We start from the raw sequence: 16,153 nt of genomic DNA on the forward strand, positions 1-16,153 counted from the left end.
AGCCGGCACACCAGCCCCGCACTCCTCCGGGCCTTTAACAAAGTCCTGTCGTCGTGTAAAACCCTTACGTGCCCCCCCCTCAACGAGGCTAGTGCGGTGCAGTCCCGAGGCCCACGGGGGCTGCCGGGCTCCTCTCCCAGACGCTTCTCTCCAGACCTTTGCTCACAGGCTGGCCTCAGACGCCCTCTCGACAGGTTCCCAGTGCCTTCTGTCCTCCCTTCCATGCTGGAACCTAAGACAGCCTGTCCCCTTCTCCGTCCCCTCCCTGTGTGAGTGAGGGTGCGACGGTGGGCAGATCCCACGGCCGGAGGGTATCGAAGTCTGGCCAGCAGGCCCTTTTCCTCTGTCCCCTCCATTGGTTCTGCACTCCCACGGGCATTCCACGCTAGTGGCCTCACAACACAGGAGGAGAACCTGCTGCCCAGTGAGCACAGAGAGCAGAGTGTCCTGGGGCTCCCGCTTCCCGGGCAGGAGCAGGGGACAGCAGCGGCCACACAGTGCCCCCCTGTCGGGCAGGAGAGGACACCGTCGCCTTCGAGCTGGCGTGGGCAGGGAAGGGCCTGTCACCTGGTCCGGTGTCTCCTGGCCCTCCTGAGCTCACTGCGACCATCTCTGGAGGGGCTTCCCGCCTTCCCGGGGACAGAGCCTTACTGATTGTTTCCCTCCCAGCGACCCGAGACCTGACTGCGTTGATGGCCCTTGGCCTCTCCCCACGACCTCCTTACAAAAATAGGACAAAACAACTGGAGGCTTCCCTCCAGGCTCGGGAAGGACAGCGCGTTTTCTAGACCTCAGCCGGGGAGCACGGTTGCCTGTTTCCCCTCAGCCATTTTCCTGGAGTCCGAGGTGTCCGTCTTGCAGGGGGTGGGGGGGTCCTCTCCGTCCGGCCCGGCCGCGACGGCATCGGCTTCTTCCACCCCCGTTGTCCTCACCTGCAGGCGCTCAGAGACCCAGCGGAGACCGTGTGGTGCCCGGGACAAGCTGCAGGCGCACGGGGACCCGTCCACACTCGCAGCGAGCCCCCGAGCCCATGAACGAGACTCTGAGGCTGGTGCGACGCCCTTAAAGAAAAGCAGATTTGCGTTCCCCATAGGGCCTCAGATCTCGTTCCTCTCTCCGGGTACGTGAGGAACCCCAGGGCGACCCTTTCGCAGGTCTTTTCCTCCAACCTCCATCGCTCTGTCCTGCTGCCCCTCGCTGACCTCGCGCCTGGCATCCCCCGACCTCCGCTCCGTGTGTTTCTGGAGATGCCAGTCCCCATTTCTGCTGTCCGGGGACACGGCCCAAGACGTCGCCTGACCTGCACAGCCTCCATTCTCGACCCCAACAAACCCCAACCAGGCCCAGCTTGCCCAGAACAGTTCTTGCCGCACAAGGAGCCTGTCCAGCCGACGACAGCGTGTTTGCGCTCGCGCTCAGCGGTGTCCGGCGTCGCTCTGGGCTCGTACAGCAGGGCCTGGCCGCGAGCTCCCGTCCTCAAGAATTCTGTGCTGAGCAGAGAGCGTGAGATAGGCCACAGGGAGAAAGTCCGCCTGAGCAGCCGGGCAGTCGGTCGGGTTCAGGACCGACGCCGGTGTAGGCATGTCTCTCGGTCGGGAGGAAACGTCCCACTTCTCCGACGAGGTGGTGTGGGGAGGGAAATGGGGGTGGCCGGCGGAACGCGGCCCAGCTGGGCAGAGACGCAGCCCACAGGCCAGTGAGACTCTGGGTTTGACTCCGAGCGATAAAGCCCAGGAAACTAGGAGTGAGTGGCTGAAGCGGAGGGAGCCGCTCCTGTCCGGATCTGCAGCCTGGGAGCCCAAAGTCAAGGTGTGGCAGGGCCGTTCTCCCCCTGACACCCTTTGTGGGAACCCCTCCTGCCCCTTCCGGCTCCTAGTGTTGCCTGCGGTCCTGTTCGCCCTGTGACTCCTGGCACCATCACATGGCCCCTGCCTCCGACACCACACGCCTGCTTCCTGGAGTCTGTGTGGTCCCCTGACGTCGTCCTCTCTGGTCTGTCTACGAGTCCTGTCGCCTCTTCTGATAAGGACAGCGGGCGACGGAGTGAGGGTCCACCTCACGCTGCCTGACATTGTCTTAACTAATTACACTTGAAATGACCTTAGAATGTTCCGGGAAGGACGTGAATTTGCAGGGGACACTGTTCATCCCAGCACAGACCCCACAAGAGACAGGAGTGCCATGAGAACCCCTAGTTTTCAAAGGCCGCCTCTGGCTGCTGGCCGCGGGGACCTGGTCAGCGCAGCAGTAAGAGAATTAAAGCCACTGAACTGGGAAGTGCTGACTCGTTCGAGTGAGAGGGGACAGTGGCTGGCACCAGGGCGGCCCCAGGGCGGTGACCAGGGCCTCAGACCAAGGACGTGCTCGCAAGGCAGAGTCCAGGAGACGTGCTGAGACAGAGGAGCAGAGCCCAGGAACACTCCAGAAGTTTGAAAGGGTCGGGTGGCCACTTTCTTAGACTGGGGAGACTGGCCGAGGAGTGGCTCCGTGGGGCAGAAACCAGGAGCCTGGTGTGGAGTGTGTGAGACGCAGAGACTGGACCCTGGGTCGGGAGCACCAGGGAGGGAGGAAAACTCGGACGTCGGCACCACAGAGAGGGTATTAAAGTCAAGGCGCAGGAGGAGACCACCCGTGTGCGTGGGCCTCAGGCAAGCAGAGCCCTGCGGTCGGGATCCCCACGACTTCCAGACTCAGAGATCAGGGTGACCAGGAGGAGCCTGTGGGACAAACGCGTGCCCCGAGAGAGTGACAGGGCAGAGCCCAGTGAGCGACAGTGTCCAGAATCGGGTCAGCTCAGGTGTCGACTGCTGGGGTCAGAGGACAGAGACACGGATCCCTGATTTGGCACAATGAGGTCACCTGTGTCTATGGCCAGAGCAGCTCCGTGGTGTCTTGGGGATGAAGACGGGGACGCAGCGTCCCAAAAAGAGGAGAGACGTGGGAACAGGGAGGATTTCCAGCCCTTCCCAGAGGTTTTCTCCAGAAAGGAGGCCGGGGCAGGAGCTGGGGGGAGGGGGAGGCGTGGAGGCTAAATGTTGGGCTTTCAGGTCATCGTAGTTCAGCGCCCCGGCGCGGTGAGGAGGAACCGTCAGAGAGATTACAGTCACGGGGCTGCTGAGTTGAAGAAGTGGGACAGGACTTGATTTCTCAACTCCTGGTCGTTTTTCTTCTAAAAGGGGAGCTGAGGGGAGGAGCCCCAGATGGCATTCTTCGGCTGAAATATCAGCACTTAACTTTGGGGGAACTTTCCACTGAATTGTAAAATAAAGACAGGAAATGTACAATTGTGCAATTACAGCTGGATAAGACTTCACAAACTGAAAACACCCATAAAACCCAGCCGGGACCGGGAAACAGCACAGCCGTGTGCAGCCCCGTGGGGACACAGTCCCTCCCTTCCTCTGGGGGCAACAACTTCCAAAACTATAGATTCTCCTTTTGTACTTAATTCTGTGAATTTCTCTCTTGATTATGCTTTTATTGTAAAAGTATCATGTTTGTAAATGTCCTTCAAGAAGTACTGAGGTGATCACGGCAATCGATAAAAATCTATTCTCAATAACGTTCACCGTCCTTCCGGGGAGCCAGGTGCTGGGCTTGGCATCGTCGTTGGTGGCTCCTAACTGGAGAGCGACAAGGGCTTGCCCCCGGTTGGGAAGACCTGCAGGGGCGGGGGAGGTTTCCAGGTTCCCGGAGCTCTTGCTGTTCCTCATGTGGCTCTCCCTTGGGCTTGGGAGTTGGTAGAAGGATTCCTTTTCCCACAGCCACCGGGGGTGTGAGTTTTGGTGCTCACTTGGTGGGGAGGACTGGGGCATTAGAAAAAGCTGAAAGTTCTACTTACGGGTTCAGTGTTTCCTTGGACGCCACCAAAGTTCTAGATTTAAACATCATAATGAACCCAACGTCCTCTGGAGCCTGTCAGAGAAGGTAAGTTTGTCCTGGATGAAGAGCATTTGCCCTTGAAGTTGCGACCACGTGGACGCCGTGAACAGCACACCCTCGTGAGCCCCAGAGCCACGACCTCGAACCCCAAGGCTGTTGGCTCCCGCCTGGAGCAGAGGAACGACAGGTCCTGGAGCGACGCCGTCGTGGCTTCGTCCTCTGACCCCAAGCTCCGAGGTCTGTGTGGTCAGCTACCTGGAGGCCCCCCGAAACTCTCCGTGTCTGAGGGGGACAGGACCCCACGGAGGATGCGAGCCAAGGGAGAACTGAGCCCAGAGAAATTCAGAAGGACCTCCCAGCGGAAGAACGTGGGGAAGAACGCTCATTTCGGATGAAGCCAACATTCAACGGGGGAACGCTCGGCGTTTGGATGAAGCTTCTCTGGGAAGCGCGGCCGCTGCGGCTTCACTGCCCGCCAGCCCTCGGAGTCTCCTCGGCTCTCGGTGTCTCCTCGGCTCTCGGCAGTCCGCCCCCTCGCTCCGAGAGTGACCAGTGCTCTCAGAAGCTCGTGTGAACGTCTCCAGTCGAAGGGGAAGATTTTAAACTACTGAGCAAATTCAGAATTTGTAGATCTCTAAACTAGCTGATTTCGGCCCAGATACCCTCCGCACACCTGTCTGGATTGCCAACCCTGTCTCTGTCCCTCTCAAAATCATGGCCAAACGCCCCATCATCGGGCGCTGGTGACGACAGCTGGGGGAAGGACTCTGTGAGTCCACTCCTACGTTATTCACCGGCGCCTACGGCTACAAGGACCGTAAATAATTAGCGACAAATGAACATGTCGAACCAAAAGAGAAAAATGCCTTGTCGGCTACAAACGATGAATTACTTTTGTCTTGATGTGTTAACTGGGAAGTCTACAGCGTGGCCGACGTCCCTGTTTGTCCTGTTGTGCAGTTTTACGTATCGAGAGAGGGATCCACCCCGGCTGCGAGGAGGTGGCAGGGTCTGGGCCTCGAAACATCAAACACTTGGTCGACAGAGTGATCAGATGCCAGAGGCCGAGGGAGCCGAGTTCACAGGCCTGCGGCCCGGCGCCTCCCTCAATGCTTGGCTTAAAGCAGCAGACATTCCTCCTGCAACTCAACGGCACTGATGTGGAAATGATCTGTTCTCAGATCCCACCGGGGAGACGCACAGGGAACTCCCAAGGAGCCCCTCAGAGGAGCCCACCCGCCTCTTCTGGTCCGTCTGTCCACCGCCCGAGCCCCTCTGTGTCCTCTGGTCTGCAGCTGACAGGGGCCACGGAGCCCCGGGCCGAGTGTGGTCCCCGCGGAAGGAAGAAGGTGGAGGAGACGCCCGATGACGCCAGGCCCACATCGGAGGGGCTTCTGAAGCCTGCAGCCCTGCGCCTGAGGCGCTGTGTGCCCCCCTTTGTGAGGAGAGCGGTTTTGCATCACTGAGCGACCAGCCCGCGTCCTTCCAGCCCTGCCCTGGACCTGGGCTCTGCCGCAGCTGAAGGCGGGCCATGGACCCCCTGGGATCGTTCCTGCCTTCCTTCACCTCAAGCCAGGCACGGGGACAAGCGCATGGAAGTCACACCGGGCACAGGAGGGGGCCCCGGTGCATGTCTCCATCCCCGGACCTACCCCTTCCCGAGAGCTCAGGGGGCCCGCTCATGCTCTGATCAGCAGGTCCCCTGTGCTCCAGACTTCGTAGGACTCGGGAGGAAAAGCCCTTCGTCTCCAGCTGGCTTGCATCATTTCAACAGTCCAGAAAATACACAGACACATACCTACTGTGCGCGCGTCAGGGCAGAGCAAGACGCCACGCGGAACGCAGAAGGCTGCAGGGAACAGTTTTCTCTAAGGTGTGTGTGAAGGGCGTGAGCCCCCAGGTGGGGGAGGACAGGGGGCTTCAAGTAGGGACGCACAGAGGCCACAGAGAGGGGCTGGTGCCGGACCCCGGGCTCCCGACCCTCCCGTGCGGTGCTGGGATGTCGGGGCCCAGGTACGCGTTGCGCGGAACAGAAGCTGAAGACTCGGGGGAAGCCTTGAGTCCCACGCTGAGAAGCGCAGCCTCGACGCAGACGGGGTATGTTGAGGCTGTCCAGTAGACAAAACAGACAGACAGACACGGCCTTCCCAGTCGCCCTGTGCAAAGGGCCCGACGGAGCCCGGCAAGTCCTGGGAAGGTGGTCGTGTTCCACTCTGTCCGTTCCGCTGCCCGGGCTTGCTGTGGGGGCGGCGATCGGGGGGCTGGGGACACGGCAGTATCAGACGTGGTCTCTTCCCGCGGGAACCGACGGCTTTCATGAGAAAACGGTCATCGATGCAAAAGAACAGTGCATGGGCTCCGACGGAGAATAATTAAAAGTTGTTCTGAGTTCAACTTGATAACGTTTCCAGAACAAAACAAAACCAAAAAATGGTTGCGGGGGTCGGGCCGTCCTCCACCGTCCGGCTTCGCCGCCTGAAACTGCGCAGGGGCCCGCAGCCGCTGCCTGTGCGGAGCTGATACAAACGAGAGCTTTGCACGCGTGAACTGCTCACTCGTAAGTGTGAGAATCGCCGCGCGGAGCCGTCGTGTGCGCCGCGGGACGGTGCATGTGTTTCTGTATTTGCGGCAGGGCTGAAGGCAAGTTAAGGAAACCACGTTTCCACGTGGGACACATGAACAACGAGGCGCGTAGAGCAAATCCCCAGTAATCCCCTCGAAGGCCCAGCAGACGCTTCGGACATCAGTGGTCGAGGTTCTGAAAGCAGAGACGGTTTTATAGAAATGGGTGCGTCACGTCCCCTCATCCCCTGTACGCGAACGAGGGACGCCTTGAATGCCAGGCTAACCCGCGGACTGAGGTTCTCTGCATGGGCACAATCTGGGTTTGCCCTTGCCGCGTCTGAGCTCAAGGTCGCCCAAGGAGGATCCCTCTCCTCGACCCCCAAACAGTCCCCGTCTCCGTCCATGCACAACAGACATTGTGGCCCTCGGCCGCCTGGTCCGTGCCGTGGCGGGATCGCAGCGGGCCGCTGGTCCCGCGGGCAACGAGTGAGCTGAAACGGGTGCGCAGACAGAGAACGGGCTCCGATTCGTTCTCGGGGTCCCTGGCTGGAAGGCGAGTGCGTGAGGACTCGCACTGGGAGGGTCCCCTTCCGCAGAACTCGCTTTCGGGAATCGGTCTTCCGGGGGAAGCAGCGCACCCGCTGTTCCCGCCGCAATGGTAACGCGGTGTGTGGCGGACTTCCCTGACGTGGGGTCCCGTATGCCCAGGAGTGTCCCACAGCACGGGACAGAGCAACCTGGGACACGGAGGTCATCAAGCCCCATCATTACAGTAACGAGCTCATCAGGCCTTTGGGAACAGTGTCGGTGGTCGCCGGCCAAGTTCCAGCCAAGGACGACTCGAGAACGTGACTTGCCCCAGGACGTGGGTCTCCGGCGGCGCGTCCCTGCTTCTCTGGGCTTTTCCTTGCTCCCGGTTCACGCCCCGAGTCAGACAGTGGTTCTGTTCCAGCGCGTGGCCGTGACCTCCATCCAGACCGGGGCTATGACCGCGGAATGTTCCAGCAGCGTTCCCGGTCACTGACTGTCCCTCGCCTGAAGGAGGTGAAAGCAGGTGGTCTTTGTCCTATGGACAGGGGCACCCCCCTCCCTTCAGGGAGGAGCTCGGTGCGTTCTGGTTTCCTTCTGGAAGTTTCTACATGGGGGATGACCTTATCTTGGAATGCCACACAGGGACTCTCCAACCATCAAGCCTCGTTGACAGACAAGCTGTTTCCAGTGTCTGCGGGTGCGGCCGGGCACCTGCCATGCGCCGCCCACGTCCAGCGCCCCCTCCGCGGGCCCCACCTGGAAAGCTTAGCCTGTGCCGGAGAGAGCACCGGGAAGTGCAGACGGGAGATCACGACTGTATCAGCAGGACCGTGTGTGGACAATTTCTTCGCAACGACCGGGAGAGTGTACCTATTATTAGTAATCATTATTACCCAGACACATTTCTGGGCCAGTCATGGTAGTCTGTGTGACGGCCCCGGGAGGTTAAGAACCATACTCCAAATAAAGTGTTTGCAAGCTGGGAGGGAAAGCTTACTGGCTGCTTTTCTGGATGAAGTCTGTGGTCCCCGCGAGCTCTTCCGACGGGAGCCCAAATACACCCAGGCTGGGAACCACGGCATTGCTGTGACCGGGGCCTCCGCTTCCATCCTGGACGGACGGCAAATATTTAAAAATAATCAACACGTCATATTCTATTTTTCATGCCACGCGTGTGTGCTCGCATCCGATCATTACTTTGCATGACACGTTACTTTGCCTCTTAAGCCTTAGCACAGTGAGCCCAGTTCAACATCTTCATTATTTATTATAAGCACCAGTTAATATAAATGGACGCCTTTGGGAAATAGCCAGGCCTCTCTGCCAGTGCTAGTGAAATGCCCAGCACCACCCTTATTACAGAAGTTATTTTATCTTTAATTAACTTCATTATATTAGCTGTCATTCGGTTTCCCACCGGTACAACTTGTATGTCACGTTTCCAAGTCCAGATGCCCAAGTCACCAGATGCCCAAGTCACCACGCCGTTCCTGATTGAAGCACTGGGAGAAAAGGTGGGAAGGTCCAGAGTTTCTTTGGCACAATGTCAGGTTTGGGGATGTCTATTTTAATTGGGAATAGAATGTTCCACTGAACTTTGTGTTCAAGTCCGAGAAGCCCAAGTTATCCATAAACCTCTTGGCTTCTGACCTAGACAAATGGGATGTTAAACTGTTATAAAAAGGGAGAGAAGATCGTAGGCAGAAATGAGCAATGGAGTAGGAATCTGGTATCTATCCGTATTCGGTGCTATTTGTCTGCGGCTGTAATGAAGGAAAAATGGGCGACATCTCGTATGTCTCTAATTGCAGGAGAAATGTAATCCCCCTGCTCTCTCCCCGGCCTGCACTGGTCTGCTGGTTCCTGCCTTTATTCCTCCAGTAGACTTGGTGCCCAATGCAGGGACACCCTGGCCTCGTAAACTCCTACTTCGGTGGGTGCGGCAGACGGACGGTCTTGCCCCACCAACGCTGGCCCGCAGCCCCCGGAAGGGGGAGACTCACCCCGAGACCCCAGGGCAGCGGCAGCACCCCGATGGCCCTCCAGAGCGCAGACACGCAGACCCCACGCTCACCAGGCTGGATAGGCCGCCGGCAACCCCATCAGGGTCACTGCGGGTGTGCAGAGAGCTCGGTGTGCAGACACCGTCCCCACAGGCTGCTGCCCGCGTCCGAGCCCCGCCGGCAGCGGTTCCTCCGTGTGAACACGTGTGAGTGCAGACACGGCCATACGCGAACAGTCATCCAGCACAAAGCCCCTTTCCTCGCCGCGGGAGAGGCACATGGTGCTTCTCTGCGGTCGACACAGTCTGACCCCCTCTGGGACCCGAAGCCCCACCTCCAGGTCTCTCCCGGCCCCTCCCACGGTCGCGCACCCCAGCGCTGGTCTCGGGGCTTCCTGCCTCCTCCGCAGGGCCTCCCTGCTTCCGTCAGGTCCGCCCGGGCCCCGATCCTCTCGGGCATTTGGCTGCTGCTGGTAAAAAAGGTCCCGTGGTATTTAATCCTACAAAATACATGAAGGACAGGGACTGCAGAACCACCTCCCGCGGACACAGACGTTCGTGTGGCTCACCGCGGCAGGAGCACCTCTCGCCCTCGGCTGGCTTCGACGCTCCCCCTCCCCACTCCCCCTTCACCTGCCTCCGTCTCCCTCACCTCCCACTCTGCTCCCCGGCCTCTTCCCCTACCCCCACGCCCCCCACCTCTCCCTTCCCCCTCGCTGCTCCCTCCCCCGCCCCCCCGCTCAGCTCCGCTCTCAGCAGCAGGAGGCCTTTGGGCCCCACAAGGGGAAGACGCGTGCGTCTCCTGATGCTGCTCCTGTCCAGGGACCACGTGGCCGCGCAGGCTGGCGGGAGCAGACCTGTGGCCGGGCCTGCGGTAGCCACGGTCGCTGGCACCTCGTCGCCTTCCTCCCTCCTAGAGGACTGCCTCTCCCTCAGCTCGGACCAAGGAAGAGCGTGGCGACTACGAAAACCCCCGTGGACGGCGTCCCTCTTAGCCACGAGGAAGACAGTCCCTTCTGCGGTGAGGCGAGGGTGTGACTGTTGGCTCGGCTCCAGGAAGGGGCGCAGGCCGGGGCCCCAGGGCCCGCGAGCCCGTGGAGGAGGTTTTGTCCGGTTTCCGCCCGCAGGCAGGCTTTGCCCCGCAGGCGAGCGTCACGGCCACACCTAGACTCACAGGAGCAGCTTCCCTTCCCTTAATGAGCACTTCCTCCTCTGTACCTACCGGCAGCCAAAGCCGGGGACGGGAGAGTGCCCCGTGCTGGCGTGTCCGGGCCCCGACGGCCTGCCTTGCCCCGGGAAGGCTCCTCCGCCGGCTCTTCCCTACTCGGTCCTCACACCCGTGTCCACCCCCCACGGCGGCCTCCTCCGGCCACAGACACAGTCTGACCGTCTCCTCCCAGGGCGGGCTTCTGACCGGGTCCTATCTGCCTGCCGTCGCTGTGCCGACCGCCCCCACCCCCAGTGCATTTCCCAGTCAGACAGAAGCATCTGGTCCGATCGGGATCTGTAAGTGCAAAAGGCGCAGAGTCAGAGAGATTTCAGAGGCTCCGGGTGCACTTTTATTTAGTGGAGAAAACGTTTCATGATGCATTCGGTTTCTCGACGACACTTTAGCAGGAAGACGGATGCTTAGAAAAGGGACCCAGGGCCAGTGGCAGCATGAGCAGCCCAGAGTCCCATTAGGCCGCGTCCTTCACCGCGTCCCGTCCTTGCAAGAGGATAACTGAGTGGCCTTCTTGGTTCCATGGTGAGGGGAAACCCAAGCTTGCAGACTGTCCTCAAGAGCTGAATTTCCCGGTCTGCCTGTGGCCTGGACCTGCGGAGTGGGGAGAAGGCCAGGCTCCCAGCCCCCGGGTGCTGATCCCCCATGAAACGAGGCTCTAACCAGAACACCAGCCCGTCTCTTGTGACGGGCTTGTCTCCCCCGCTGGGGGGTGGAGAGCACCAGAAACTGGGCCGTGCTCAGTCTGGTTTGTCCGACTCCGTATTCCCACACGGCTTTGGTGAAATGGCAGCTGACCGAAGGCTCACGAGGGTTTCGTGATCAAAGCGACCTGGGAAAGATGGCTTGTTTCTCGGAGCTAGAAAGAGAAGAAACACGTTCAACCGCGTTTCATCCAACTTGAATATTTTGACTCTGGATCTCCTCCCCCTGCAAAACACACACGCACACACACACACACATGCACACACGCACATGAACGCGCACACACACGCACACACACGCTCTCTCAGCGATAATACCTCTTAATGTCGTTGATGTAGTTTGAAAACGTGCAGTAAACTGCAAAGACTGACTTTCTCCATCGCCACCCGGATCTGCAATTCTGTGCGCTCCTCCGGTCCCAGCGGGACCAGCACTGACCGGGTGCCGTTCAGCTGCTGGCATTGCTTGTGTTCACGCCCCTTCGGACACAGTCTTAGAGCTGCCCCCAGCCTGCTAGCTGTCTCAGGACCAGACGCCAGCCAGACACCACAGTTGGCTTCAGATTCGGAAACAAGGTCGCGGGGGACAAGGTGTCTCCTTCGTTCCTTGACTCTTCCCCGTTTCAAGTCTGGAGAAGGAGGCGGGTGAGCAAGCAGGACGGCCTCCCTCTGTCCCTCCGTCCCTCTGTCCCTCCGTCCCTCCTTCCCGCCCACTTTCGCTCTGGTCAGACCAGCCTCACGGAAAATACGGTACCAAAGTTTATTCCCGTAGCATCGATCAAAATCTCTCCAACACCACAGAATTTCCACCAAATAAGTGATGTACGCCTCCTTAGATGATAAAATAGGCATGAAGAGCCCTAACATTGTCAGAGAAACAAGTCAAATGGCCTGAACTCGGAATTTCTGATGAGCACGTTGTTTAGGACTTTGGAAGACGCAACGTCTCCCCCAAGAAGCTTCGACTTCATGACTTTTTTCCCAGGTCATAAGGGAACATGCCTCATCATCAGTTTTGATTTTCTCAAAAACGTTCTTATTTTCTGTCTTCAAAAGCTCAGGAAAAGGTCGAATACGCCCTTTCTGTGTGTGCTGCAAACTGTGAGGTACAGTCTTCAATCACTGAGTTCCTAAAATGTCAGATTTTTCTTAACTACTTTTCTTGCAAGTTACCACGTGTTTGAGTGAACCTCCGGCCACTGGGGCTGCAGGGCGGTTGCTGGTGTCTGGTCAAAGCTCCTTGAGCTTCTCAGGCCAGTGGGACCCCCGCCAGTCACATGAACTCCAGCGTCTCATGTCTTTTTTGCACGTTCAAATTCATCTAACTATAGAAAACTGGACATTTGCTTTCTCTAGAGAACGTTCCTGTTTTAGGCCGAGACGATCCACTGCACCTCCGGGCCCAGAGCAGGGCAGCCCTCAGGAGTAGCGGCGGTCGGAGCTGCCAACCCCGGAACAGGTCTCTACGAGGACGAAGTCGGCAGGTGACGTCTGGACAGACGGAATGCAAGGAAGGGCGGGTCTGTTTTCGCAGGGGTAGCCGAGATGCGGGCATCCGGTGAGATGGTCTGGTGTGTGGGAAAGGCACAGACCCAGCGGCGGGCAGTGGGACATGAAGTCTTTTAATGGGAAAGCTACAGGGCAACCCCTACAGGGCAACCCCCGAGCCCGCCCGCTAACATGGTCCTAATCCTCGATTTCTAAAAGGACACCGGACTTCATGGCAGAGGACAGAGCCCGGGGCCCGCCGGGAAGCCCCTGGTGTTTCGCGTTGACGACAGCCCCCCAGAAGTAGTGCAGAGTGTCCTGCTGGAGCGGGGGTGGGACAAGTTCGAGCAGGGAGGGCAGGACGTGGAAGGCTGGAGCCTGTACCGGAGGACTCGTCCTTCCGCATGGCCGAGCACACCAGCATCAAGCCCTGGCAGCGTCTCAACCACCACCCGGGCACCACCAGGCTCACCAGGAAGGACCATCTGGCCAGACACCTGAGGCACATGAAGACGACGTACAGTGCGGCCCTGGACGAGTTCATCCCCCTGACGTTCGTGATGCCCGCGACTAGAGCAAGTTCGTGGCCGAGTACTTCGGGGAGAAGCAGGGGCCGGCGGCGCGCGGAGCTGCTGGATCTGCAAGCCGGGGAGCGCTCCGGCGGGAGGGGCGTCCTGGTCTTCAGGGACATTAAAGACTTAGTCTTCGACGACACCTACGTCGTGCAGAAATACATCTGCAACCCGCTGCTCGTGGGCAGGTACAAATGCGACCTCCGCGTCTACGTGTGCGTCACTGGCTTTCAGCCTCTGACCATTTACATCTACCGGGAGGGGTTCGCGTGGTTCGCCACGGAGAAGTTCGACCTCAGGAACCTGCGGAACAGCCACGCGCATCTGACCAGCAGCAGCAGCAATACGCGCGGGGCCTCGTACGGGAAGATCAAGGAGGTGGTCGGCCACGGCTGCAAGCGGACCCTCAGCAGGTTCTTCTCCTCCCTCCGCAGCTGGGACGTGGACGACCTGCTCTTGTGGCAGAGGGCCAACCACGTGGTGACTCTCACGGCGCTCGCCATCGCGCCCTCCGTCCCCTTCGCGGCCAACTGCTTTGAGCTCTTCGGCTTTGACATTTTGGTTGACGACAACTTGAAACCGTGGCTTCTGGAGGTCAACTTCAGCCCTGCCCTGTCCATAGACTGCTCGGCGGATGCATCCATGAAGAGGAAACTTATCCACAACACCATCGAGCTGATTTACTTACGGGGCCTAAGAAACGAGAGGACAGTGGCATGAAGGTGCCAAGGGGAGACACAGCATCTCCCTCGCCAAGCTGGACGCGGGCAGACTCAACAAGCCTGGCGGCATGCACTCCTCTGAGTCCCTCTTACAGCGAACGGGTAGAACTTGGAAGGATGAATCTGCCATGAAGAAAGCCCTAAAATTATGCCCCGAAAATAAACAAGCCTCCCAGCCAAGGGAAATGACGAGCGGGAGGAAGGACCTACTTCTGTCCACAAAAGAACCCCCCAGAGCCAAGCCAAAGCTAAGACACTCGACCTATCACAAGACACTCCTTCCGTTCACGTCGCTCATGCAGTCGTGCGAGGGCAAGACCAGCGTCTCCGCGTGCGTCCCCTCGGACAGCAGCAGGGTGCCGGGTCTCCAAGCAGGGAATTTCATGCTCATTTTTCCTTTCAATGAAGCGACCTTCGGAGCCTCTAGGAATGGATTAAATGTCAGAAGAATAATCCAAGAGCTCCGGAAACTCATGAATAAGCAACATCCCCACGTGGTGGACATGGAAGCAAAAAGAAGGTGACGGGCTTTGGGGGAAACCAGGGATCCCTTCACCAGGGACGGCAATGACTCAGCCCTAGACCTCTGCGCTCTGCATACCGACCACCTCACTGGGGCCCCCGATGGGGGTGTGTATGTAAATAGAAGGTCTCTGCAAAGTCAGACACATTCGGGCGGTGATTAAATTATGTGATGTGACTGGTTTATTTGGTCTGATTTCTTGGGAGAATACAACCCGGCCTCTTGCCTGTACTTGGAAACGCTACACTAAATTATACTACGCACCTGTATAAACATGGAAACAAGATTATTACAATATTGTTTAAGGACTCTTATGTGAAAACAGTACCATGAAAGGGTCAAGCATTAAGTTTCTTGTTTTTTAACACACCTTTTTTTGTTCAAAATGTTTTTGTCAACTTAATGATGAAACAGTCGTCTGGGGTGAGGCCAATTGCTGAAAACCTCCCCCGAAAATACCCAAACAGCTCTGTCCCTCCTCCGTCCCGGGCACTAAGTGGGCACTGTGCCACGTAGCTTCCCGCTGAGGACACCCATCAGCCATACCCAGAAGGTGGCCGCCTCTCGGTTGGTCCCGTCGCTGAGAGATTACCCTCAGCACGCCACCTCAGAACCTTCCCAATGCACCACGTTACCACTCCTGCCTCATAAGAAAGCAGTGATGAGTCCTAAGACACAAAGTCTCCAGAATTGACTTGAAAACATTATGCTGCGTGAAAAAAATCCAGACACCAGAGGCCACATGTCATAGCATTTCCTTTACAGGGAACGCCGGGGTCGGCAAACCAACAGACGCAGAACACAGACGGGTGTTTGCAGGGCCCGGGGCGGGGGGCAGGGGAGCGACTGCGAGCCCGTAGGGGTTTCCTTTTGGAAGACAAGAATGTTCTGGAGATGGTCGTGCAACACTGTGAGTGCCAAGTGTCACTCACGGTACGTTTCATGTTAAGCTTATGTTACCACAATCAAAGGTTAGAGCAGAACGGGTTAAGTCGGGTTGGCTGAAACGAGAGACCAGGGACGCGGGACACGGTGGGTGACAGAACGTGGGCCGTACCAGCCGACGGTTACTACTACGAGCTGGGATCGCACCTGCGGCGCCTGTCCGTGGCTAACGAAATTCGAGCGCTTGATCTCAGTGGTTCAGAAAAGAGGGGGAGAGCGAGTTCAGCACTCTTGACGTGAGTTCGACACGCGCATTTTGTCCCTGGCCCGGCTTGCAGTGCGAGGGCACTTACTTGCTCCCGGCCTCGTTGCAGGAAGAGCTTAAGGGAACGAGTCAGAATATGAGGGAACCGAGATTGTTCAGATCTTTCGTACGAGGTTTCCACTTACGGTATTTGGCAAATAAAGAAAAGGTTCTTTCTACAGATGTTGAGGTGAGCTCCAAGACCAGACCAGGAGGCTGGCATCACTGGAAACCTCCGCGTCTTCAAATACTCGCCCCTCGCCACGAGCCAAACGCTGCAGAGAGACGTGAAGCGCGGGCCGTTAAGGAAAGATGGTTTTACTGGAGCATTTGAGGTTTTACCGCAAGAGCCTCGGGCCACCTGTCGGGAAAAACATGCAAAGTCTGGGAAGTGTATCTCTTAAACGGCAAAATGTGAGTCAATTAAGCCAAAATCATGGTGGGTTAATGCAAACTTCAAAGGTGCCAGGAAACCACACGAGCACGGAATTTGCACACAGGCGCAGTCGTGGGAGGGATGTGGAGGGGACGCACAGACACAGTCTGCCGGGGCAGGAAGGTCAAAACTACAGAGACCAGAGACTTCCAGGAGACGTGGGAGCTCTGCAAGGAAATCCCTGGACTTGCACTTGGGGGGAAATGGAACAGGCTGCATCTCCTCGTCCTTTCCCTAAGCACAGCCGAAGACTTGGCCGGCACAAACAGACCAACGCAAGGGGTCGCCTGGGGAGAAGGCAGTACCGCCAGGGCCCC

General features: G+C 58.2%; 1 protein-coding gene across 1 annotated transcript; it reads left to right on the forward strand.

The window, feature by feature from the left end:
• Positions 1-3,892: 3,892 nt before the first annotated feature.
• On the forward strand, positions 3,893-14,243 carry TTLL2 (tubulin tyrosine ligase like 2). Its single transcript, XM_046004932.1, is given in 14 exon segments — positions 3,893-3,927; positions 4,013-4,250; positions 5,178-5,321; positions 6,861-7,000; positions 7,044-7,105; positions 8,860-9,187; positions 9,803-10,001; positions 12,281-12,390; positions 12,634-12,785; positions 12,788-12,958; positions 12,961-13,002; positions 13,005-13,040; positions 13,043-13,682; positions 13,684-14,243. Coding segments are annotated over 14 exon segments (2,826 nt in total). The 3' UTR covers positions 14,213-14,243.
• The last annotated feature ends 1,910 nt before the right edge of the window (positions 14,244-16,153 follow it).

The sequence above is a fragment of the Meles meles genome, chromosome 5, assembly GCF_922984935.1.
Source record: "Meles meles chromosome 5, mMelMel3.1 paternal haplotype, whole genome shotgun sequence".
NCBI lineage: Eukaryota > Metazoa > Chordata > Mammalia > Carnivora > Mustelidae > Meles > Meles meles.